Raw genomic sequence first — 24054 nt, 5'->3', positions numbered from 1 at the left:
CCCTCTCTCCATACTGACCCCCCACCATACTGAGTCCTTACACTATCCCTCATCCGTTTTGTCCCCTGCAATATCACTCAGTAAGACCCCATAACCTCCAGTCTACAGTAATGGCCCCCACTAACCCCAAGTCTACAGTAATAGCCCCCCACTAACCCCAAGTCTACAGTAATAGCCCCTGTATCTCCCAGTCTACAGTAATAGCCCCCCACTAACCCCAAGTCTACAGTAATAGTAATGAGTTGCAGCCAGATCCAATTTTCAGATTTTCTCTTGTGGGAGTGTCCATCCCAGTAATACAGGCTTGATGTCAGGTCTGCATGTATGCAGGGTGCTGCTGCCTTCATAAGCGCACATCAGCACAGCTTCTATCCAGCACATATTTCCTCTTTACCTTTAGTGTTTTCCTCCTTATCTATACTCTGTCTTACTCTGCCCTCCATGATACTGTAGATACTTTCCCCCTTTCCATTCTTGAATTCTTTGTATAACTTCCACCCTCCATCTCTTAAGGCTCATTCAGATGTTTCGTATACACGTTCTATCCATATTTTCCATGGATACAAATCATACCTAGTGGAAGGCGCTGTTAACATGTCTAACTTCCTTTTGCAGAGTGATCCGTGCACATTTGCCGTGACATTGGGTTAGTGTCCTAGTTTTTTTTTCTGTACAAGTCTGCCACTCTTACCTAATATATTTTAAAGGGGACAAAAAGAGTGCAACGTCCCTTTTAAAATGTGCAAACTCAATTGTTACTATGTAGCAACATTGAAAAACAAAACAAAAAATGTTCAAAAAATCCCAGAGAATTCCAAAGAGAAAAACATTAACGAAAAACAAAGCCACTCACTGTCTGCTGGGCATCCTGCCAGCACATGGGGTCACGTGACTGACACAGGAGACCCACGTGACTCCGCTATCAGGGACCGAGCGCAGAGAGGACTGGGAGTGACGTCACCTCTCGCTGCTGCGCACGCTCCGCCCCCTGCCGGTCAGGACGCGCTGTGTCCGGGTGAGTTCTATGCTGTCGAATTGGGGTCTGGACTGTCCCACTTGATAGTGGTGGTGGGGGGCGACGTTTGCTTATTTATTCCCCTTTTCATTTGTATGTATCCTGTTTCCGTGTTTGGAGGCACTGAATTCCCTGCTGGATATTATCTCCCCCTTTTGCTGGGCTGGACTTGTGTATTGGGAGTAGTGAACCCTAGTTTGTTACATCAGCGACCCCCCATTCCTAGGAGTGAGCAGCCCCAATATCTTCTCCATAGGAAGCTGCTGTTACTAAGCAACAAAACATGGAGTTCACTAATTAATGAGATGAATAAATGATAGTGACGTGTACCTCAGAGCTGTCTCACATGACCGGGTGTTATATCTGTTATAAAAAGAAGCGCAATACTTCCTGCACGCTGACCCTTAATAAAGGGTGCATTTAAAGGGGTTGTCTGGCCTCAGGGTACAAGTCTGCAGTCACTCTACTTTGCCAGGAGTGGGTGGTCATGTGATGCTGGACACACTCCTACTAGACGTGACCGACCTTGCCGCAATATACTTGCATGCAATGAGGCGGCCCACGTCTAGTCGGCCTGTGACTGCTCTTGTGCAGATCACATAGTGACGGCCACGTCTAGTCGGCCTGTGACTGCTCTTGTGCAGATCACATAGTGACGGCCACGTCTAGTCGGCCTGTGACTGCTCTTGTGCAGATCACATAGTGACGGCCACGTCTAGTCGGCCTGTGACTGCTCTTATGCCGATCACATAGTGACGGTGACGTCTAGTCGGCCTGTGACTGCTCTTATGCAGATCACATAGTGACGGCCACGTCTAGTCGGCCTGTGACTGCTCTTGTGCAGATCACATAGTGACGGCCACGTCTAGTCGGCCTGTGACTGCTCTTGTGCAGATCACATAGTGACGGCCACGTCTAGTCGGCCTGTGACTGCTCTTGTGCAGATCACATAGTGACGGCCACGTCTAGTCGGCCTGTGACTGCTCTTATGCAGATCACATAGTGACGGCCACGTCTAGTCGGCCTGTGACTGCTCTTATGCAGATCACATAGTGACGGCCACGTCTAGTCGGCCTGTGACTGCTCTTATGCAGATCACATAGTGACGGCCACGTCTAGTCGGCCTGTGACTGCTCTTATGCAGATCACATAGTGACGGCCACGTCTAGTCGGCCTGTGACTGCTCTTATGCCGATCACATAGTGACGGCCACGTCTAGTCGGCCTGTGACTGCTCTTATGCCGATCACATAGTGACGGCCACGTCTAGTCGGCCTGTGACTGCTCTTATGCCGATCACATAGTGACGGCGACGTCTAGTCGGCCTGTGACTGCTCTTATGCAGATCACATAGTGACGGCGACGTCTAGTCGGCCTGTGACTGCTCTTATGCAGATCACATAGTGACGGCCACGTCTAGTCGGCCTGTGACTGCTCTTATGCAGATCACATAGTGACGGCCACGTCTAGTCGGCCTGTGACTGCTCTTATGCAGATCACATAGTGACGGCCACGTCTAGTCAGCCTGTGACTGCTCTTATGCAGATCACATAGTGACGGCCACGTCTAGTCGGCATGTGACTGCTCTTATGCAGATCACATAGTGACGGCCACGTCTAGTTGGCCTGTGACTGCTCTTGTGCAGATCACATAGTGACGGACACGTCTAGTCAGCCTGTGACTGCTCTTATGCAGATCACATAGTGACGGCCACGTCTAGTCGGCATGTGACTGCTCTTGTGCAGATCACATAGTGACAGTGACACTTCCGGCACAGGAGACTCCTAACAGTACGATATTGGGATACACACAGAGTGACTGCAGAGTTGTACTCTAAGGCCGGACAGCCCCTTTAAGGCTCGGGCTACACGTGTCTCACATCCAATATTTGCCGCTTGTCTGCGACTTACTGTTGCGTGACTTTTTTTCTTTTAGAGCCGAGATTTTGAAGTAGAAAAATATCCAAATCACAGACAGGTCAAATGCAACTTGCATTGAACTTCCTGACAAGTGACATGGCGACCGGCGACAGAAAATCCCACAGATTTAGGACTTTCAGTGACAGTCGCAATGTGACACTATAGGAAATAATTGGATGCAATGTTGTAAGTCACCTTGGCACAAAATAAGTGACAGCGGTAAAAAAATGCATCAGAATTCACGCTCGGGTTTTACCGTGAATTGTTGTGATTTACGTTGTGGTATTTAGCCGAGTGAAAAACTGGAGGACCACTAATAATGGCAGACTATGTGGTAGCCAAGGAGTCTGAGGCGAGGCGTCTAAATTTCAGCGGTATCTGCATTCCCAGCGTGCAGATATAGATGAATACAATGGCGGAACAGGGAGCCATCAGCTGTCTGCTCCATCGTTCAACTGAGCGTCTGAGGCTCAGTGTAGCAGGCGAGACGGCAGCACCGGATCGCGTCTGCTGTACGGAGCCTCAGTGGGGAACATGGACTGGGCAAGTAGTTGTTTGTATGTTGTCAGGACTTGAAACTGGGGGCATCATACTGTATGTCAGGGGTTCCGGGGGCCATCATACTGTATATCAGGGGCTATGGGGCCATCATACTGTGTGCGACGAGGGATGTCATACAGTATGGTGAAGTGTGGAGGTCATCATACTATATGTCAGGGACTATGAGGGCCATCATACTGTGTGCGTAGAGGGATGTCATACAGTATGGTGAAGTGTGGAGTCATCATACTGTATATCAGGGGTATGGGGGCCATCATACTGTGTGCGTCGAGGGATGTCATACAGTATGGTGAAGTGTGGAGGTCATCATACTATATGTCAGGGACTATGAGGGCCATCATACTGTGTGCGTAGAGGGATGTCATACAGTATGGTGAAGTGTGGAGGTCATCATACTATATGTCAGGGACTATGAGGGCCATCATACTGTGTGCGTAGAGGGATGTCATACAGTATGGTGAAGTGTGGAGTCATCATACTGTATATCAGGGGTATGGGGGCCATCATACTGTGTGCGTCGAGGGATGTCATACAGTATGGTGAAGTGTGGAGGTCATCATACTATATGTCAGGGACTATGAGGGCCATCATACTGTGTGCGTAGAGGGATGTCATACAGTATGGCGAAGTGTGGAGTTATCATACTGTATGTCGGGAGCTATGAGGCCATCATACTGTATGTCGGGGCTATGGGGATCATCATACTGTGTGCGGCGAGGGATGTCATACAGTATGGTGAAGTGTGGAGTCATCATACTGTATGTCGGGGCTTTGGGGATCATCATACTGTGTGTGTCGAGGGATGTCATACAGTATGGTGAAGTGTGAAGGTCATCATACTGTATGTCAGGAGCTATGAGGGCCATCATACTGTGTGCGGCGAGGGATGTCATACAGTATGGTGAAGTGTGGAGGTCATCATACTGCATGCCAGGGGCTATGAGGGCCATCATACTGTGTGCGTAGAGGGATGTCATACAGTATGGCGAAGTGTGGAGGTCATCTGTGTGGTGGGGCAGTGGGGGCCTTATACTGTGTGGTGGGACAGTGGGGGCCTTATACTGTGTGGTGGGACAGTGGGGGCCTTATACTGTGTGGTGGGACAGTGGGGGCCTTATACTGTGTGGTGGGACAGTGGGGGCCTTATACTGTGTGTTCGGACAGTGGGGGCCTTATACTGTGTAGTGGGACAGTGGGGGCCTTATACTGTGTGGTGGGACAGTGGGGGCCTTATACTGTGTGGTGGGACAGTGGGGGCCTTATACTGTGTGGTGGGACAGTGGGGGCCTTATACTGTGTGGTGGTACAGTGGGGACCTTATACTGTGTGGTGGTACAGTGGGGGCCTTATACTGTGTGGGGAGAACATCATACTGTGAATGGGAGAATTATGCTGTGTGGTCAGATAGTGGGGGCAATGGTGTATTAGGGGGCAATGTGGAGGCATTATACTTGTGTATTAGGGGGCATATTGTGAGAGTGACTGGACATCGTTGAGTGTGCAGGGTGACTGGGGGCACAAAACTGTGTTTTGGGGACATCATAATATGTGGGAGTCATCATACCATATTTCTTTTCTAACTTTTAAACTTGGGAGGTATGACCATGGCTTAGCTAATAGGGACGTGATTTAACTTACAATAAATTGGCGCATATTTGTGGCACAAAGTCATCTAATAGCTGGTGTAAACTTTGACTAGAGATGTATCACACTGTGAGGATAAGGCCGAGTCATTTTCAGACTCATCTATGTTACTTAGTCTAAGTTGATGAATCTGCCAATCATGGGGTTTACATCTTCTATTCTGGCAGCTGCCTAATGAGTTGAATCTCTTAACGTTTCCCCTCTTGGGCATGAACCGATCACTGGGGAAACTGCTGGCACCTGTATATTTCCTCTACAGGGAAGACGTAATATTACTGGGCACAAGCTGAGAGGAGTAGCTGACATTCTGATGGACAGAACCTTTTACAATGGTTGATAGAGGGAGTCCTGAGCGGCGGACCCCCTGAATGACATCATTTGGCCCCAAACTCTTTGAGCACTGCACCAAAAAATGGGGGAAAAGTGTCTGCAACTCACAATCCATTGGAACAGTACCAGGAGCTACATACGGACCTGGTGTCACCAAAGGCAAAAATACTTTAGTGACCGCCATGATTAAGAACTACAATGCGAAACGCGTTGGATTAATGCTGGGAGATGCTTTTGTCCGGTTTTGATGCATCTTCATTTAAGTGAGGACGCTTTTCAGCCTAGGACAATTTTTCCTCAAGTGTCGGGAGCTGTCGACTCATAAATGGTCATTTTAGGAGATAGGAGCGCAGTCAGTGGATATTTGCACACGAGTATACACCGAATACATATGCGCCATAGAGCCTGTGCTTGCCGTGGCTTCATTAATGGAGGTGCGTCATGTGTTAACCATATTTCATGTCCTTATCTTCCAGACTTGGTAAAATGGTGGAATTAATCCGGACGTTGGCTGATCACATCGACGATGTAAACGGCTGCTCCTTCTCGGACTCTCTCCTTGCTACGTGTTCCTTGGATAAAACTATCCGGGTTTATTCCTTAGAGGATTTCACGGAGGTTTCGTTCTCGCCGCTGCGGGGACACACGTACGCCGTGCACTGCTGCTGCTTCTCCCCTAATCAGACTGTCCTGGCTTCATGCTCAACCGATGGGAAAACCATCCTCTGGAATATGTGCGACGGGCGGATTCTGGCATCTTTGGAGCAGCTAAGTAGCAGCCCGGTCAGAGTCTGCAGGTTCTCACCAAGCTCTGTGTATTTAGCTTCGGGGTCCGCGGATGGCTCAGTGGTCTTATGGAATGTCCCGTTGTTAAAATTTCACAGGTGTGTGTGGTAGACAGATAAAATAACATTGGTCATATACTTTATGGGAGTTCTAAAAACTCCTTGGAGGTCAAAAGGTCCAGACGAGTCTTTGGGGTAGCACCTGTGAGATGCCCACATTATCTCGTTGGCTGTGTCGTAGCAATGTAGCAGCAGTAATCACATCTAAGCTCTGATTGCTGCTCTTAAAAAGTGGTTCTTCATCTTTGGAGACAATTTTAATTTTTTATTTTTTTTTGCATTTAATTGCATGTATTTTGGGCTAACAATCATTTTTACATTGAGTTTCATGAAAAACTTTGCATTGTTTGCCCTCTATGGTTCACTGACGATTGCTGGCTGCAGAATGAGTGAACTTAGAATCTTTCAGTGACCTCCTTCTTATGATCTGGCAAGATTCCAATCCTTATCTGACTTTTTCTGAGCTCCTCTCTGCTGATTTATGACCACAGACCACATCAAAGTTAAATGGGGAGGGAAACAAAGAGCCTGGAAAAGCAAAATGGTGCAAAATTTTTCATGAAAGCCAATTGCAAAAATTATTTTTTAGCACAAAATACATGCATTTATCTAAAAAAAAATGTCCTCAATGCTGCTGCCAATCTGCCCATCGCAGGGGCACACCATCTAGCTCCTATCTGCCCCCCGCTAGTCGATGGGGGGCTGCTGATGGGGGGCTTTAGCAGCTGAGGTCTTGCTATGATGGTACTTCCGGACCTAGCCAGATAGGAGACCATGATGTAACTGTATACTGCAATACATTATTATCGCGGCACATAGAACAAGCGATCAAACAATCACATGTTCAGATCCCCTAAGGGGACTAAAAAAAAAAAAAGTTTTGAAAAATTAGAATCACTCCCCAATTTTTCTCTTTAAAAATAGACATTTAAAAAGGAACATGTTCAGTATTGCTGCATCTGTAAAACTCCAAACTATGAAAATATTACATTAATTAGACCCATGTGATGAATCCTGTAAAGCAGGAAATCGGAAACTCCAGAATTGTGTTGTTTTTTTTGTCACTGTACCGTCCCCAAAAATTTTAATTAGAAGCAATGAAAACATTGCGTGTACCCCAAAATGGGATAAATAAAAATGTCAGGTGGCCACACAAAAAAACAAAAGCGCTAATAGGAAAATTGACTTGAGCGGGAAGCGTTTGACGAGTCCCTCATGTTAGAGGTCACCTGCCGGTCTCTAAGGCACATCTGTGTTTCATGGAGCGGCCCAAGGTCAGCAGCCTCATATACTGTACGCCTATCAGCCTGGCAAGTCCAGGCCGGAGCCACACGGCCGGTGCTCGAGCCGCAAGATATGGATGTGTGACCCCGCTCTAAGGAGATGATAGAAGCAATTTAAAGCCCCTTGTCGCTTCTCATTTCCAGGCTCAATGGCCCCTGCAAGTTCTCTAGTAGGCATTGCAGTCTCGTCACCCAGATCCGGATTAGTCCTGCAATGACTAATGTCACCACAGGGGGCAGTGTTCTCGAGTAAAGTGCATATATTACCCCGAGGTCTTTGATGACCACCTGGGGGATATATTAAGTAAACGAGTATGTGCAAATATACGATAAGTTTACAAAATAAAGAGATTGGCCGCACCAAGGATGCACCGAGAGATTGGCCACGCCAATGGTGCACTGAGAGAGATTGGTTGTACCAAGAGATTGGTCACACCAAGGGTGCACCAAGAGATTGGCCACACCAGTGGTGCACTGAGAGAGATTGGTTGTACCAAGAGATTGGTCACACCAAGGGTGCACCGAGAGATTGGCTGCACCGAGGGATTGGTTACACCAAGGGTGCACCGAGAGATTGGCTGCACCGAGGGATTGGTTACACCAAGGGTGCACCAAGAGATTGGCTACACTGTGAGATTGGCCACACCAAGGGTGCAGCGAGAGATTGGCCACACCAAGGGTGCACCGAGAGATTGGTCACACCAAGGGTGCCCCGAGAGATTGATTACACCGCGAGACTGGCCATACAAAGGGTGCACCACGAAATTTGTCACACCATGGGTGCACCAAGAGATTTGTCACATCAAGAGACTGGCCGCACCAATGGCGCACCATAAGATTTGTTGCACCAAGAGATTGGCCACACCATGGGTGCCATCACCCTCATTTGCATATGGATTAAAAGTGATTTTTTTTCCTGCAACTACACGGGTGCAATGTATGTTACTGGTGTGAGATTTTTAGGGGCTGAACGAACAGTTTGGAGGATTGCCTTTAAACAATAATGTAATGGAAGTGCTGGGGTCAGGCGTCCTGAATATATTGCATTGTGGCTTCTTCTTGCAGATCGGGCCTGGTGAAGGATGGCTCTCTCGTGGCTTGTGCCTTCTCCCCTGGCGGGAATATTTTTATCACCGGTTCTTCATGTGGAGACCTGACGGCCTGGGATGAGAACATGCGCTGTCTGTACAATGACAAGGCTCATGACCTGGGAGTGACGTGCTGCGACTTCTCACCAACACCAGTAACTGGTCAGTACAGAGAAAGTCAGCAGAGATCAGGAAGTCTCAGCTTATTAATATATTTAATAGAAATGTTTCAAGTTCTATGTATTAAAGGAGTTGTCCAGAACCGACATCAAATCAGTGGGGTCCAACAGCGGGCAGCTCAGCTGCAGTACCTGAGAGCGGCCACTAGAGGCGCGTTGGTCCAGTACCATATATTGGCCCCTGGTGCAGATAACATTCATTTTGGAAATACAGATGGTTCGCTGCATATTTCACTTCTTGTATTGCAAAAGAGGAAACCTGCAGAATTCCATGAAACTTCTATGCCCTGGATCAGAAAACCTCTTCTGGCATGCTGGCATTACCGCCGATGCCAGTGATCGGCTGCAGCGCTCATTCCTGTATGTGTGGCGGGCTGAATCACACAGAATTGTTTCGCAGACCCACAGTGGGAAGTTGAGTGTCAACATCAGGTTTCTGTCGCAGATTCTTTAGTAAATATAATATGTGAACATACGCCTAATGTCAAGGGTGGAGGTTTTGGAACTTTGGATCAGGCAGGAGGGATGTCTCCAGTCCCAGCATCGGGCACCATTGAAGCGGATGGATCTGGAATCATTTCCACACTTTTGTTTTTCCCAAATGTTTTAACCATCCATTTAAAGGGAATATGTCAGCAGGTGTTTGATATGTAATCTGAGAGCAGCATGATTGTTGGGGCAGAGACCCTGATTCCAATGATGTGTCACTTACTGGACTGTGTTTTTGTCTAATTACAATCAGTGTTTTGTCAGTAGGAGATTATCACTACAGGACTAGGCCTCTCATTCCTCCTAGTCCAACCACGCCCCCAGCACTGATTGGCAGCTTTGTGTCAATATACACATAAAGCAGCCAATCAGATGTGTGGGTGGGGCTATACCAAGCTCTGCTAGATCTACAGCAGGGAAAACAGTGATTGTATCACATCTGCTGCACCCAGTAAACTAAGTGATACATCGTTGGAATCAGCGTCTCTGACCCTACTTCATGCTGCTGTCATAAAACCTGCTGATAGATAAAAAAAAAAGAGCTTAGCTTCCATTCCAGACACGGTTCATGGAGGAGAGTAGCACTGGACACATTCTTAATCCCATAAACCCCCTTTAAGAAGATGGCCATTACTATTTTCCAGCTTCACACAAGCGCATGTTGGACTCTTTTGGCCGCTCCTGCATGTGTTCATTGCACCAGTTTTATAGATGGGAGAGAATAACATTGAAGCTGTGGATGACATTAGCCGGGCTCAGTGGGTAAAAGCACCATGTCTGTTTTTCCTGTCGTTTTTTAACGTTTTGGTTCTCATTCAGACACGACCCGCGGCACTCAGTGCTTCCAGATGGCGTCTTGTGGTCAAGATAATGAAATCAAAGTTTGGCTGATGTCATTTGGAAGCGAGAAAGGTAATAGTGATCCAGGGGGCCAGCGCCGTGCGTGCAGAGCTGCAGCCACCAGAGCCCGGATTTACTGTCCTGTCTTTACTATAAAGGTTTTGCCATTAGATGCAAGTTAACCCTCAGTGGTCACACAGCCCCGGTCTTATCCTGCGCTTTCTCCAGCGACGGGGAAATCCTCGTTTCCGGGTAAGATTGGTCTTAAAGAACATATATACCTATGGGGACTGCACGAAAAATTATAGACGTGTGAATGGCCCCATTCCTGGAAAACTGACATCTGAGTGATCTGTATTAGTTGAACTAATTTCAGCTGATTTATGACCACGGACCGCATCAAAGAAGAGCTGAACTTCATAAATCAGCTGAGCGGAGATCAGTAACAAGACATATGAACTGAGAAGCAGCTCGCTGATGGAGCCTTAGTTAACTCATTCTGCAGCCAGAGGCTAGATTGGGCAAACGGTGCGAAATTTGTAATGAAACTCAATCGCAAATATGATTTTTTTTTTTTATTTTTTTAGCCCAAAATATAAATATTAAAGTGAAAAACTAACATAAATTGCCCAAATCACAATGTGAATGCGGCCAGTATAGCATGTAAAAAGTGGTGAACAACCGTTCTTTAAATTCACATGGAAATTATCATTGGAAATGCATTAAGGGCACTGACATTTCCGCTTGAATGATGCTTGATTTCTCAGCACTGGCACATGGGATCGTTTTTATTGCCGTTCTGTGTCCGATTGTAAAAAAAAAAAAAAAAAAAATCACGTTTGAAAAACTTTTTTTTTCCTTCTTAATTTTTACTGAATACAGTTGAGCATCTTAGACTGGTAAGACATAATCCTTGGATACCAGACATTGTAAAAAAAAAAAAAAAAAAAAGATTATTCACTAAAACCCTTGGCAATTTTATAGGTCATTTTACATAAGGCCACTAGAGGGCAGCAACCATTTTTTTAACTTTTATTTGTCCTAAGTGGTTAAGTTTCTGCAACAAAAAAAAATGCAAGGAATAAAAGGACTGGAAACATCCTAAAGTTTTATATAGATGCTTTACGGCTCCCATAGAGTTAGTTACCTGGGTATGTTGAGCACTCTGCCCTTCTCTGCTAAACATTTCATTATTTTTTTTTTTACAGGTCCGTGGATAAGTCAGTAATTATTTATGGGGCAGTAAGTAAATCATTTCTACTGCATAGAGTGTTTACCTGTTATTTTATGATATATTGCTGAGACTGCCGCAGAAGGTAGCACTGATAAAAGATAGGCGTTGTGTTTACAGCTGCCACTAGGGGGCGCTCACTGCATACACTGCTGGGCACCAGCTGTAGAAATCTGGGGGCAGAAGGACAGCTGCTTTAACTCTTTCCTGCCAGGAGAACCTATAGTCACAAGGGATGTATAGATCGGCTTTTCAAGCTTGATAAATGATGATCTGCTTCTACTGCCTGATTTGGAGATAATTGTTATCTTGGCATCTAAGCAATTAGACAGGAGGTGGACCCCCCATTACAATGTAGTCGTGGGGTCCTGATTGGTCGTTTTGTCGAGAAGGGACCCCGTGAAGATATATAGAAGTAGTGTGGTGCATTATACAAGCGATCGCATGTTCTAGTCCCCTGGCTGGAATTAAATAATTATTTTAAAAGTTTAGAAAAAGTTCTGACAAGTATTAAAAAAAAAAAAGAAAAGTTTAATTTTTTTTTTTACAAGTTTTGTAGCAATACTGAAAGTGTATTGGATCAATATGTTACACAGGGTTTTCTTTTTATTTCAGAAAACTGGCTGCATTCTGCACATCCTGACACATCACAAGCGGTGGGTGAACCCCAGCATTTACTATGGGCCGTCCATTGCTATATGTTACCCGGGGAGGGCGGCTCTCTCCAGCACTGACCTTGGCGGCTCTCTCCAGCACTGACCTGTCAGGAATGTGCACTAGGTGACGGCTATATTCTCAGCTGCCAAGAGAAGAACAATGGCACATAGTGTTCTGTATGTGTCATGTCTTCCTGTACTGACTGGGATCCAAGAAGGAATGTTTCTTCTTGTGGAGAGTGACATGCCAATGTGAGGAGGCCTTTAAGCCTTGCAATGTTTTTTTAATGGAAATTTCAATATACAAATTGCCTCTTCAGAGAGGGCGAGGACTAGAACTCTAGGTCTGCTGCTTCCAGTAGGCGGCTCTGGAGTTCTAGTCCTCGTCTTCTCTGTTGCTGGTTCTGAGCCGCTGGATGATTGGGTCCCATAAGACCCTCTATACCGGGGTGTGGTGTCACGTCCGCGGTATAACCAGGATGGCGTTTCCTCGGCAGGTATGTGACGGCCTGTGCACTCGCTCCGAACCAAAATCTGCTGGCAACTGGTTCTATGGACAAGACCGTAACGATCTGGAAATTGGGAAAAACCAGTGACTCACCAGGCAAGTTCTTACCCGTGTGCGGTTACCATGAAATGATTTCACTTCCGTGGGAGAAGAGATCAACTACATAGCAGTGCACATCATAAAAAAGAAAAAAAAATAGAATTTAGAAAACCAATGTAGACAGGTTAAAGAAGAGAGCGCAGGCGGGAGACGTCGGCACATGGGGAGAGAGTGGGTAGGTGGGTGAGCGAATCTCAACGCTGCAAAGCCAGCCCCCATCGTGACATCTCCGCCCTCCATCTTGTTTTATATATTATACTAGCCATTCTGTTCTGCAGGAAAGGTCTGCAATTGTGTCAGTTCTCTGTACGTTTTGTGGCTGGGAATCCCAGCCTGACGAGATCTGTGGACTCACAAGTATTAGATTACTGAGCCCCAGCCATGACTGATAGATCCCCTCAGTTGTAGCTTTGGATGTTCTCTCCCGTCCTGTCAGATTTGTGCAGATATCTACAGTCTCCACATTGAGGTTACGGTTTTGTATATTTTATGTTCCAGCTGCTGAAATAAAGAGAAAAACCAACATTTCTATAGAATCGTGGACAGAAGAGGACGTCAGGACGTGGCTTGTGAGCGAGCACCTGGCGGAGGTAGAGCGTCACTTCACCGCAAACAACATAGACGGAAAAGAGCTGCTTGGCCTCACCAAAGACGCCCTGCTCCATGACCTGAAGATAGGTACGGTGTCCCGCGTGTGACCACATTGAGCCCTGATCAGTCAGTTTTTGCCAAAATTTCGATCTGAAGGGTCACAAAAAGTTTGCGCAACAGAAGTTGCACAAAAAAGCGTTGCAACTTTTGATGTTTTTATGCCAACTTCTTGAAAAATGAGATGAGCCAAGAATGCTCAACAAATTAATCATAATTTACACCACAAAACTTGCACAAACTACAGGAGCTGGCGTACGTTTCGGGTTGTGGCTCTGGGTTACAAAAAAAAAATAAAATACTGTGCTTTATTCACTCTCACCGGGTCCGGTCCTGAGTCTCCACAGCTGCTCCCAGTCTCTGTTAGTCGGTGAGCTCAGTACCTCGTGCCTGTACTCGGGCAGAGCCGCTGAGCTCACTCTTTGCTGCAGCGCTGTCAGTGTTACGTTAGTGGTGCAGATGATAAGACCCCTTAAGCAGCAGGGAGTCCACAGCGCTGGACCTAAGGAGGGTGACTAAAGCACTGTTTTTAGACTGTAAAACCAGAAAACTCCTTGCAGAGGGAGGTGCACGTCACAATGAATTTGGCTCATCTTATTTCGGTGCTCCCCTCATTATAAAACACCGGCCTTAATGGTCATAGATTCATGACTAATCATTGTGTTTTTCTTCGGCAGAATCCTTAGGGCTGAGAAATAAGATTTTGAGAAAAATTGAAGATTTGAAAGCCAAAATGCAAGCAGCGACTTCTACCATCCCCGAGGAATTTCTTTGCCCCATCACGTGTGAAATCATGAAGGATCCCGTCATTGCTTCAGGTAACGGTCACTATAACCAGTCCATCCCCTTTAAGGTCTGTCAAACATTATAGAGCAGAGTGGGCCGCTAACAAATGAGAACCTAATCACTAGTGATGAGTGAACGTGCTGGGATAAGGTGTTATCTGAGCATGCTCAGGTGCTAATGGAGTGACTTTGCCATGCTTGACACGTATGTTCAAGTCCCCGCGGCTGCATGTGGACCTTTTTTTTTTTTCTTAAGACAAATAAAAGTTCCATCTTCGTTTTCAGATCAGACCATGAGATTATGTGATAGACCCCCCTCAGTCAGGGACAGATTCACCAAGTCCTGGAACAGGTCCATCCTCCAGAATAAGGGCCACTTAGGAACCGGGTCCCATCTCATCCATGCATCTCATTAGGTCTGGTATTTGGATCGTGAGCCAGGAATATACTTTGATGTGGCTGCAGAAGGAGTTAATTTATTTTTCAGACAACCAGGAAAACGTAAAGGAAAAAGATTGTCAGCTTCAATTCATTAGCGAGTCACCATTCTGTTCTTCCTATTTACACATGAAAGCGTTCGGCCGACCAGGGACTTCTGAGAGCATCTTAGATGATTCCAGCGACAGATCTGTGATGGAAATTCACAAAACAATCTCAAACTCGCAGCGACGGCTGATTTGCAAAAAAAAACAAAAAAAAAAAACACTTTTCTCTTATCAAACACTCGGAGAAGAACTTCTGCCATGATGGAAAGTGCGTTATTATGCGTAAATATACAGTAATATAGCAGGAGACTTAGCGGAAGGACACATCCTACGTAGTCACAGGAGGTCACCATGATGCCACCCAAGATCAGCAGTCACCTAACGACCGCCAACCTCAGATTCAGGCTGCGTTCCAACAATGACGATTTGGTGCAGTTTTGAGGTTGCAGATTTAAAAAAAGAAAAACTGCACTGTGTGAATAAGGATCACATCTGCTTATCTGGACTCTGAAGTTTTTGTTGGAGTAAGAAGATACGCAGCAGAAACAAAATGGCCAAATACTGTGGGAGCTTCGTGTAAGGGAAGAGTCACGGTCTTATAACTCAGGGATTGCACAGACCGGCCGTCAGCTCCCGACCCCAGCGTGACAGCATGGATTTCTATGCAGCGAAACCTGCCGGCCAGTCCGTGCACTGCGATCCCCGTATGGGTTACACGGCCGTCCGACATGTCTCTTGAAATGATGATTTCCCACCATAAACCTTTATCACTTCCAGGTAGGTGATACAGGTTTGATTGCTAGGGGGGTCGCAGCTCCTCCATACTGCACTACCACAGTGGTGGAGCGACATCAAGCATGTGCCATGTGGTTTCTTAATCTTGGAGACCATGTCCGTCAGTGCGGCACGGAAATATACGCAATCAGTGCTCCACTTCTACCTACCACAGTGGGGAGTTAACGGGGGACCCCCATATCAGTGATCAGACATATGTCATCGATCCTCTCCATTGTGAACCTTACTGGGAATTTTCACAGGCGATATTAGCTTTCAGAGAATGACAAACCTCGTCAATTTCTTGATGAAAAACCATAAGTCCTATCAGCTAAACAGCTCATTTCTTTCTATGCTATGTTGGCGTAAAGTCCATTCTCCAGATTGTGTTAATTGAGCTTTTCTTCTTAATAATGCAGATGGATATTCCTATGAAAGAAACGCCATTGAATTGTGGATAAGTACGAAGCGGACAAGTCCCATGACCAACCTGCATTTAGAGAACCTTCTCCTCACACCCAACAGGACATTGAAAATGGCGCTGAACCGCTGGTTGGACACCAGACCAGAGGGAAAAAAGAATTAGATTTCACCCTGATATAAAACGACATAAGTGGCGACATTCCTCCTCACTTACAATCTGCCACGTGTGCATGTGGCTCTACAGCGCAGCGTGCACAGGCGGAGCCGGCTTTCAGTTTGTGTTTTTTCCCTTCTCTGCTTATCCCATGAACTTTCCTGCGCTGGTAAGCCATGTTGTCTGTGTAACGGGCGCTTCTCGCTTTGCTCTTTACTTTAAAAGCCAATGGCTTTAACCACTGAACTACTGCCAGAGCATTGAGGGTCCTGGGACGGCACCGCTCCATTGCAATGCTGGGGGTCCAGGGTCGGCACCATTGCCTTACAGCACTTGGGGTCCTGCGTCGGTGCATAATCCTTACAGTGCTGGTGACCCTGGGACCGCACCGCTCCCTTGCAGCACTGGGGTGATCTGCACCATTGCCTTACAGCACTTGGGGTCCAGCATTTATGCAGTATCCTTACAATGCTGGTGACCCTGGGACAGCACCGCTCACTTGCAGCATTGGGGGTCCGCACCATTGCTTTACAGCACTTTGAATCTGGCGTCGGTGCAGTATCCTTACAATGCTGGTGACCCTGGGACAGCGCTGCTCCCTTGCAGCATTGGGGGTCGGCACCATTGCTTTACAGCACTGTGAATCTGGCATTGGTGCAGTATCCTTACAGCGCTGGTGACCCCGAGGCAGAACCGTTCACTTGCAGCACTGGGGGTCCGCACTATTGCTTTACAGCACTGTGAATCTGGCGTCGGTGCAGTATCCTTACAGCGCTGGTGACCCTGGGACAGCGCTGCTCCCTTGCAGCACTGGGGGTCTGCACCATTGCTTTACAGCACTGTGAATCTGGCGTCTGTGCAGTATCCTTACAGTGCTGGTGACCCTGGGACAGCACCGCACACTTGCAGCACTGGGGGTCCGCACCACTGCCTTACAGCACTGTGAATCTGGTGTCGGTGCAGTATCCTTACAGCGCTGGTGACCCTGGGGCAGAACCGTTCACTTGCAGCATTGGGGGTCCGCACCATTGCTTTACAGCACTGTGAATCTGGCGTCGGTGCAGTATCCTTACAGCGCTGGTGACCCCGAGGCAGAACCGTTCACTTGCAGCACTGGGGGTCCGCACTATTGCTTTACAGCACTGTGAATCTGGCGTCGGTGCAGTATCCTTACAGCGCTGGTGACCCTGGGACAGCGCTGCTCCCTTGCAGCACTGGGGGTCTGCACCATTGCTTTACAGCACTGTGAATCTGGCGTCTGTGCAGTATCCTTACAGTGCTGGTGACCCAGGGGCAGCACCGCACACTTGCAGCATTGGGGGTCCGCACTATTGCTTTACAGCACTGTGAATCTGGCGTCTGTGCAGTATCCTTACAGTGCTGGTGACCCTGGGACAGCACCGCACACTTGCAGCACTGGGGGTCCGCACCACTGCCTTACAGCACTGTGAATCTGGTGTCGGTGCAGTATCCTTACAGCGCTGGTGACCCTGGGGCAGAACCGTTCACTTGCAGCATTGGGGGTCCGCACCATTGCTTTACAGCACTGTGAATCTGGCGTCGGTGCAGTATCCTTACAGCGCTGGTGACCCCGAGGCAGAACCGTTCACTTGCAGCACTGGGGGTCCGCACTATTGCTTTACAGCACTGTGAATCTGGCGTCGGTGCAGTATCCTTACAGCGCTGGTGACCCTGGGACAGCGCTGCTCCCTTGCAGCACTGGGGGTCTGCACCATTGCTTTACAGCACTGTGAATCTGGCGTCTGTGCAGTATCCTTACAGTGCTGGTGACCCAGGGGCAGCACCGCACACTTGCAGCATTGGGGGTCCGCACTATTGCTTTACAGCACTGTGAATCTGGCGTCTGTGCAGTATCCTTACAGTGCTGGTGACCCTGGGACAGCACCGCACACTTGCAGCATTGGGGGTCCGCACCATTGCTTTACAGCACTGTGAATCTGGCGTCGGTGCAGTATCCTTACAGCGCTGGTGACCCTGGGACAGCGCTGCTCCCTTGCAGCATTGGGGGTCCGCACCATTGCCTTACAGCACTGTGAATCTGGCGTCGGTGCAGTATCCTTACAGTGCTGGTGACCCTGGGACAGCACCGCACACTTGCAGCATTGGGGGTCCGCACCATTGCTTTACAGCACTGTGAATCTGGCATTGGTGCAGTATCCTTACAGTGCTGGTGACCCTGGGACAGCACCGCACACTTGCAGCATTGGGGGTCCGCACCATTGCTTTACAGCACTGTGAATCTGGCATTGGTGCAGTATCCTTACAGTGCTGGTGACCCTGGGACAGCACCGCTCACTTGCAGCATTGGGGGTCCGCACCATTGCCTTACAGCACTGTGAATCTGGCATTGGTGCAGTATCCTTACAGTGCTGGTGACCCTGGGACAGCACCGCACACTTGCAGCATTGGGGGTCCGCACCATTGCTTTACAGCACTTTGAATCTGGCGTCGGTGCAGTATCCTTACAGTGCTGGTGACCCTGGGACAGCACCGCACACTTGCAGCATTGGGGGTCCGCACCATTGCTTTACAGCACTGTGAATCTGGCGTCGGTGCAGTATCCTTACAATGCTGGTGACCCTGGGACAGCGCTGCTCCCTTGCAGCATTGGGGGTCCGCACCATTGCTTTACAGCACTGTGAATCTGGCATTGGTGCAGTACCTTACAGCGCTGGGATTCAGTCTCTCTGAAGTACATTAATACCTTTATGTATATATTGATTAGTTGTTTGTGCAGATAATATATTTTGTGACCACTGTAGATCTGTAAATAAAGTTATTGGTTTAACATTTAAAAAAAAGTGATTGACGCCGGCGGACAGAAGCGATCCAGCCACACAGTTTTATCATATAAAATGATATATTTTTAATTCCTTAAGGAAATACAGTAGATGTGCAAAGGACAGTTACAGACCGAAATAAGAGAAAGGAGACCATCGTAACAAATAAATAAGCTATATGGTAACATACTGAACTGGTGAGGGTCTCGTTAACATTTTTACACCGATCCGACATATTACAGGTACGATCCGTCTTAATGTAGCAGGAACCTTAAACAATTCATTAATATACATACAGAGAGTGAACGCGTCACAGAAAGAAAAACATTCCCTTCCATTGCTCCAGGACACTCTAAATAATCTCAATGTGAAGTTTGTGCCTGAAAACCCAACATCTGCAGATCACCAGGATCCCACTAGGCCGGATCTACTGTGCAGCCAGCCAAAATGCAGAGTTCAACATTTCTGACAAAAAGCTCCAAATTCCCAGATATGGACAGTATTAAATGAAGGGAGGGGGTTTTGTCCAACTTTGATGTTTTTTTTTTATTTTTTATTATTATTTAACTTAAATGCATGTATTTTAGGCTTTAGGCTTAAAATCATTTTTGTAAATCTGTTTGTTTAAAAATGTAGCATCGTTTGCTTCCGTGTTGATTTAGCTGTTGCTGGTTGTAGAATGAGTTAACTGAGAATCAGTCAGTGAGCTTGTTCTGACAGCAAGGTTTGTAAATGCTCCTATACAAATTCGACTAAAGTTGACCGAACTGGCTAATCCTACTTAAAGATGAGTCTTGTAGTGTCTCCCTAATACAGAGCAAAGGCGCACTCCTGTGTATGGGGGAGTGAGACAGAAAAATTACGGTAAGTGTCGGGACAAACTGTTTGGCCTACAGCTATCTAATCTTTATGGCCAACCCCGACTCTTACTTTATGAGCTCCTCTCAGCTGATTTATGGACCGCAGACTACATCAAAGTTGAAAGTTGCAGGAGAATAAAGAGCCTTTATGTCGAATTGTGCAAAATAATAAATGAAACCCAATATCAACATTTAGTTTAGCCTCAATTACTTGCATTTAAGAAAAAATAAAAAGTTCCCCCATAAGTGAATAATCCCTTTAAATGATAACATTTTTTGGATGCACTCATCCACCACTAGAGGGAGCTCACTGCACTTTCAACTCAATATTATGCAGCGCTGCCTCTAGTGGTGGCTGCCGGAAGTCAGAATTTTACAGCTGAACCCTTACGGCTACACAGGAGACTTTGAGCTGAAATAAAAAAGGTATTAATGCTAAAAAGATATTCGGAATAATTTTTACTTGGATCTAAAATGTGGATGTTCTCTGGTTTCTAGTGAATTGACAAATGTCAGCTTACACTATAAGCTTGTTGCCAGCAAAGTAATATCACCACCCCCCTGTACATTAGAACACTCCCTGTACCTTTTTTTTTTTCCTTTTTTTAATCTACAATTGTCCTCTAAGATAGCACCTTAAAGGTGTTTTATACAAAACCGGAATAAAGTGCGATAACTGTTAGGACTGATATTTTGCAATATTTATATATTAAACTCAGTGCAAAAAACCAGCACGGTCGAAGCCTTACAATGCATGAATATATATATATATATATATATATATATATATATATATATATATATATTCGTATAGCTTAAAATAAAAAAAGTTATACAGTATATACATGTGAAACACAAACTCTGGTCATAAGTTATATTACGACCTAATGTGACCCCTCTATATAAAATCTATCAGACTGGTAAACATTCATTTACATGGCTATATAGGGCCGACCCTGGAGTTAAGAACTCACGTTCCGAGAATTCGCCCTTCAGAGGCCGCTTATTGCCCTCGTTTATAAACTTTGGATGGGGACAAGCTAGAATTCGGGTCGTCTTGTCCCCTTTAAGTGGTCATATAAGGCACCAACTGAACACACAATAAATACGCCCCGCTTCTCAATAATCATATACAGTTCAACACAGAAAAATAGGGATTTTTTTTTTTTAAAAGGCACCATGACAATATTGTATAACACTGATATTCCAGTTACGATCTGCTCTAGAAAAACGCATCTTACACAACCCCATATATCTACCTAGATCCATTCCACGGCAATCCTGAGAGATACTGGAGGAAATCCCTACAACCAGTGCTCATTGGTTGTCTAAAAGGGGTTGTCCAGCACTAACAAAAAACAGAACTAAATGCTTTGCCTTCAGGATATGATGAAAGGACAGTCGGGGACGGGCAGAGCAGCTTATTTTTCAATATCTACTACAGCTGATCTATGGACAGGGACTGATAAATATTGGAGGGTTGGGGAGTGATGCAGCCTGCCCCCTTCAGCCTGGCAGATACATGTTCATAGAAGTGGGCCATTTAGCTATGCACGCACCAAAAAAAGGGTTGGCTTAGCCATTAAAGTTGGAGTCGAGCAAAAAGATTCTCTGGACCCTGTCCCATCAGCCACATTGGTAGTCTATGGCCACCAGACCAAAGCACTGTGCGCCTCCTACAACTTGCGACATCTCGGGAACCGCTTTGGACTAGCAGACCCCGAGCTGCCATTATGTTATGGTGCATTGGGCCGCTGTGGGAACCTTAACCTGAAGATGGGCCAGGAGTAGATGGCTCACAGGGCTCTGCTCCAGCAGCCATTAGGAATCACGTAGCCACCGGGCCAGGGTTCTCTAAATCTTTGGCTCAATTTAAAGTTGAACAAAGTCAGCCAACCCCAATATATACAAAGCTGCCGGAATTGATCGATACCAGAAGTTTGTGACACCTTGGATTAAAGTTAAAAAGTTTTAAACACATCTGAACATCAGTTTATCAAAATTAACAACTCCTTTTATTCTACAGATCCCAGGGTGTTGGACCTAGACTCCTCTAGACCTCCGTTAATGGGCTGTACTAAGCTATCAATATAGTCCCGGAAAACACATTTACAATGGCCAATCCAGCGGCTATGGATTACAGCACCTTTTACTCTTGCACCAGTTTAAAAAAAAAAAAAAAATATTGCAGTACTGTGACACAAGGCAGTCAGTTATAAGCGGGGCCGATGGTTCTGTTGGAAAGCGACTCCAATGCTATAAATTGCAAATATGAAAATGCGCCTTGTGCTAATCAAGGCCCATAGATTAGAAGGACAGACGGATCTGGTTGCTATTTGTTACAGTACAGGGTATTGTTAAAGGCATAAAGAGTGGTCTATTCTGTACAGATCAAGGCAAAGCTTGCAATTTTTACTTTTATACATTGTCCTTTGAGATTTGGTAATGTCCTGAAGACCAAGTTATGGAAACGTTCCTCCACAGTTATTGGGAGTCTGCACCCGGCAGAGAAAGATATGGAATCTAGTGCACCAATGCCTAACACAGGTCCGTTTTATTTCCGTCTCCCAAGCCCAAAGCATGCACCTCCTATATATTCCTTGACACTGACCAGCAGCCTCTACTAGAATTTTTGGCTAGAACTTCACTCCGGTGCCAGCCATGTTCATACAACAGATAAAGCCAAGTTAAAAGTTTTTATTCCCAGGAACTGTTTATCCAGAATGTGGTAAATGGTTTCCATCGATCAAACAGAATTTTGCTTTATTGTTGTTCATCCAAGGAAATGAAAGATAAAGCAGCCAACAGCAAATTAGCGGATGTGTCTCGTAGGTGAATAAGAGAAGCCTTTGTACAGCAGAGAAGTTGACGCTCATTTGAACCCTTCAATGTCAGTTTTTCCTAAATCAATAGATCACACATTGGATTCTATGAACGATCGCTTTGGTTTTGTAGAAGACAACGAGCTTAAATTTGAGTCTTTAACGAGTAGAGATTGTGACCTCAACATGGCTTCTTGGTAGGACTGGTTGACCGCCTTGGATGCTCTAAGATCCTGGGTGAGGCTGGATGCCGGAGTCTTCCCTTCCTCCGTGTCCTTAGCGTGGACCCCATTTTGGGCAACTCCTCCATATACATTTGGCATAGTTTTATTTTGATTTCTATATGTATTTGCCTGCCTGGTAGGGAACTTCTCTACGTTTCCAGGCCCGGGAGGGCTTGTGTTCACATCCATGGTCTGGTTTTGCCAATTTCGACCAGGCTGAGGGTTTTGCTGGAAGGATCTAGCGGTTTTGTCCATAATTCCCATAAAGGGTATGTTTCGCGGTCTATGCTCGGTTGCACTAAGGGTTTGGCTGGTCTTATTTTCTTTGCTTCGTACATCCGGTAATTTAACACCTTCGGAAAAACTACTGCTTGAAGTCAAGCTGTGTGTGCCTATCCTTTTGCCTTCTGTCCCAATTGGTTTTTCGATATTTGACTGGGTCTCTGGAGGTGGAGAGAGGCCCACATATCTTTCTGAAGTTTTAGAAACAAAGGAGCCAGAGGACTTGTATGGCTGAACGTGGTTGGCGTGTCCAGAGGGAAGCTTCTCACTGTACACGGGACCACGAGACGATACACAATGTGTGGCGTCTTCATTGGTGCCTCGCAAATTGGCTTGGTTGGAGGACTGTCTCAATGGAAGTGGGCTTGAAGGTACCAAGTTAGAAGCAACTAAATTCTTCGGAGTGGAAAAACTGTTCCCAGATCTCGTTATGGATTGCAAGGAATTCATGTGCTGATTGGTTTTCACTATCTGCGCCTGTTTTGCTGGTCTTTGTACTAATGCTTGCTGTAGGCATATACCCTTCCCAGATAGTTCATCAGCAGTTTCAGAAGGGTACTTTTGATGACCATGTTCCGTCAATCGATTGTGGCTTGACAAATCTTGTGGTTTCAAGTTTCCCGGGAGTTTATCAGAACCTTGACATTCTTCCTCTTGAATATCTTCAAAATTGAGATGGCTGTCCAGCCCTTCCTCAATCGCCTCATCCTCCTGATCGGAGTCATTGCTTGGTGGTGGTGGCGGCGGCTGGAATTGCTTCTGCTGTTGTGACCTTTGATGCTGTTTGAACTCTTCTTCTACACGGAATAAAAGTCTTCCTACTTCCTGGTTGTTGGGGCACAACTTCAAAGACTCGTGAAGATCGGCAAGAGCAGCAACAAATTGCCTAAAATGGAGAACAAAGCAGCAAATGTAACTCATCAGAACACTCATATACAGAAAAATCCTTCACAATGGCCAATTTGGACGTGATAACATGGAAGGATCATCAAGATGCCAGGATTAGATTTTTTTAGCGGTATTCTGAACTTAGATATATCAATAGGATCACCCTTCGGACCTGAACTTCTCTCCAAAATGGGTGCAATCCCTGTCCACTACATCAAGTAA

General features: G+C 46.3%; 2 protein-coding genes across 2 annotated transcripts in view; one reads left to right on the top strand and one right to left on the bottom strand.

Annotated features, from left to right (window-relative positions):
- The first annotated feature begins 977 nt into the window (after positions 1-977).
- Positions 978-18829, top strand: WDSUB1 (WD repeat, sterile alpha motif and U-box domain containing 1). Its single transcript, XM_069732998.1, has 11 exons — positions 978-1015; positions 5945-6352; positions 8662-8846; positions 10172-10264; positions 10351-10444; positions 11401-11434; positions 12039-12079; positions 12577-12683; positions 13185-13364; positions 14012-14152; positions 15798-18829. The coding sequence occupies exons 2-11, from the start codon at positions 5955-5957 to the stop codon at positions 15962-15964; spliced, it is 1440 nt and encodes a 479-aa protein (XP_069589099.1). The 5' UTR covers positions 978-1015; positions 5945-5954; the 3' UTR covers positions 15965-18829.
- Positions 18818-24054, bottom strand: part of TANC1 (tetratricopeptide repeat, ankyrin repeat and coiled-coil containing 1) — a 212194-nt gene continuing 206957 nt past the window's right edge. Inside the window, exon 26 of the mRNA XM_069732997.1 lies at positions 18818-23830. Coding sequence (XP_069589098.1) covers positions 22531-23830 — 1300 coding nt within the window. The 3' untranslated portion in view covers positions 18818-22530. The remainder of the gene's footprint in view (positions 23831-24054) is intronic.

Source organism: Ranitomeya imitator, chromosome 7 (genome assembly GCF_032444005.1).
Source record: "Ranitomeya imitator isolate aRanImi1 chromosome 7, aRanImi1.pri, whole genome shotgun sequence".
Taxonomy (NCBI): Eukaryota; Metazoa; Chordata; class Amphibia; order Anura; family Dendrobatidae; genus Ranitomeya; species Ranitomeya imitator.
Note: the sequence above shows the minus strand (reverse complement) of the source record. Positions and strands in the feature narration are given on the sequence as shown.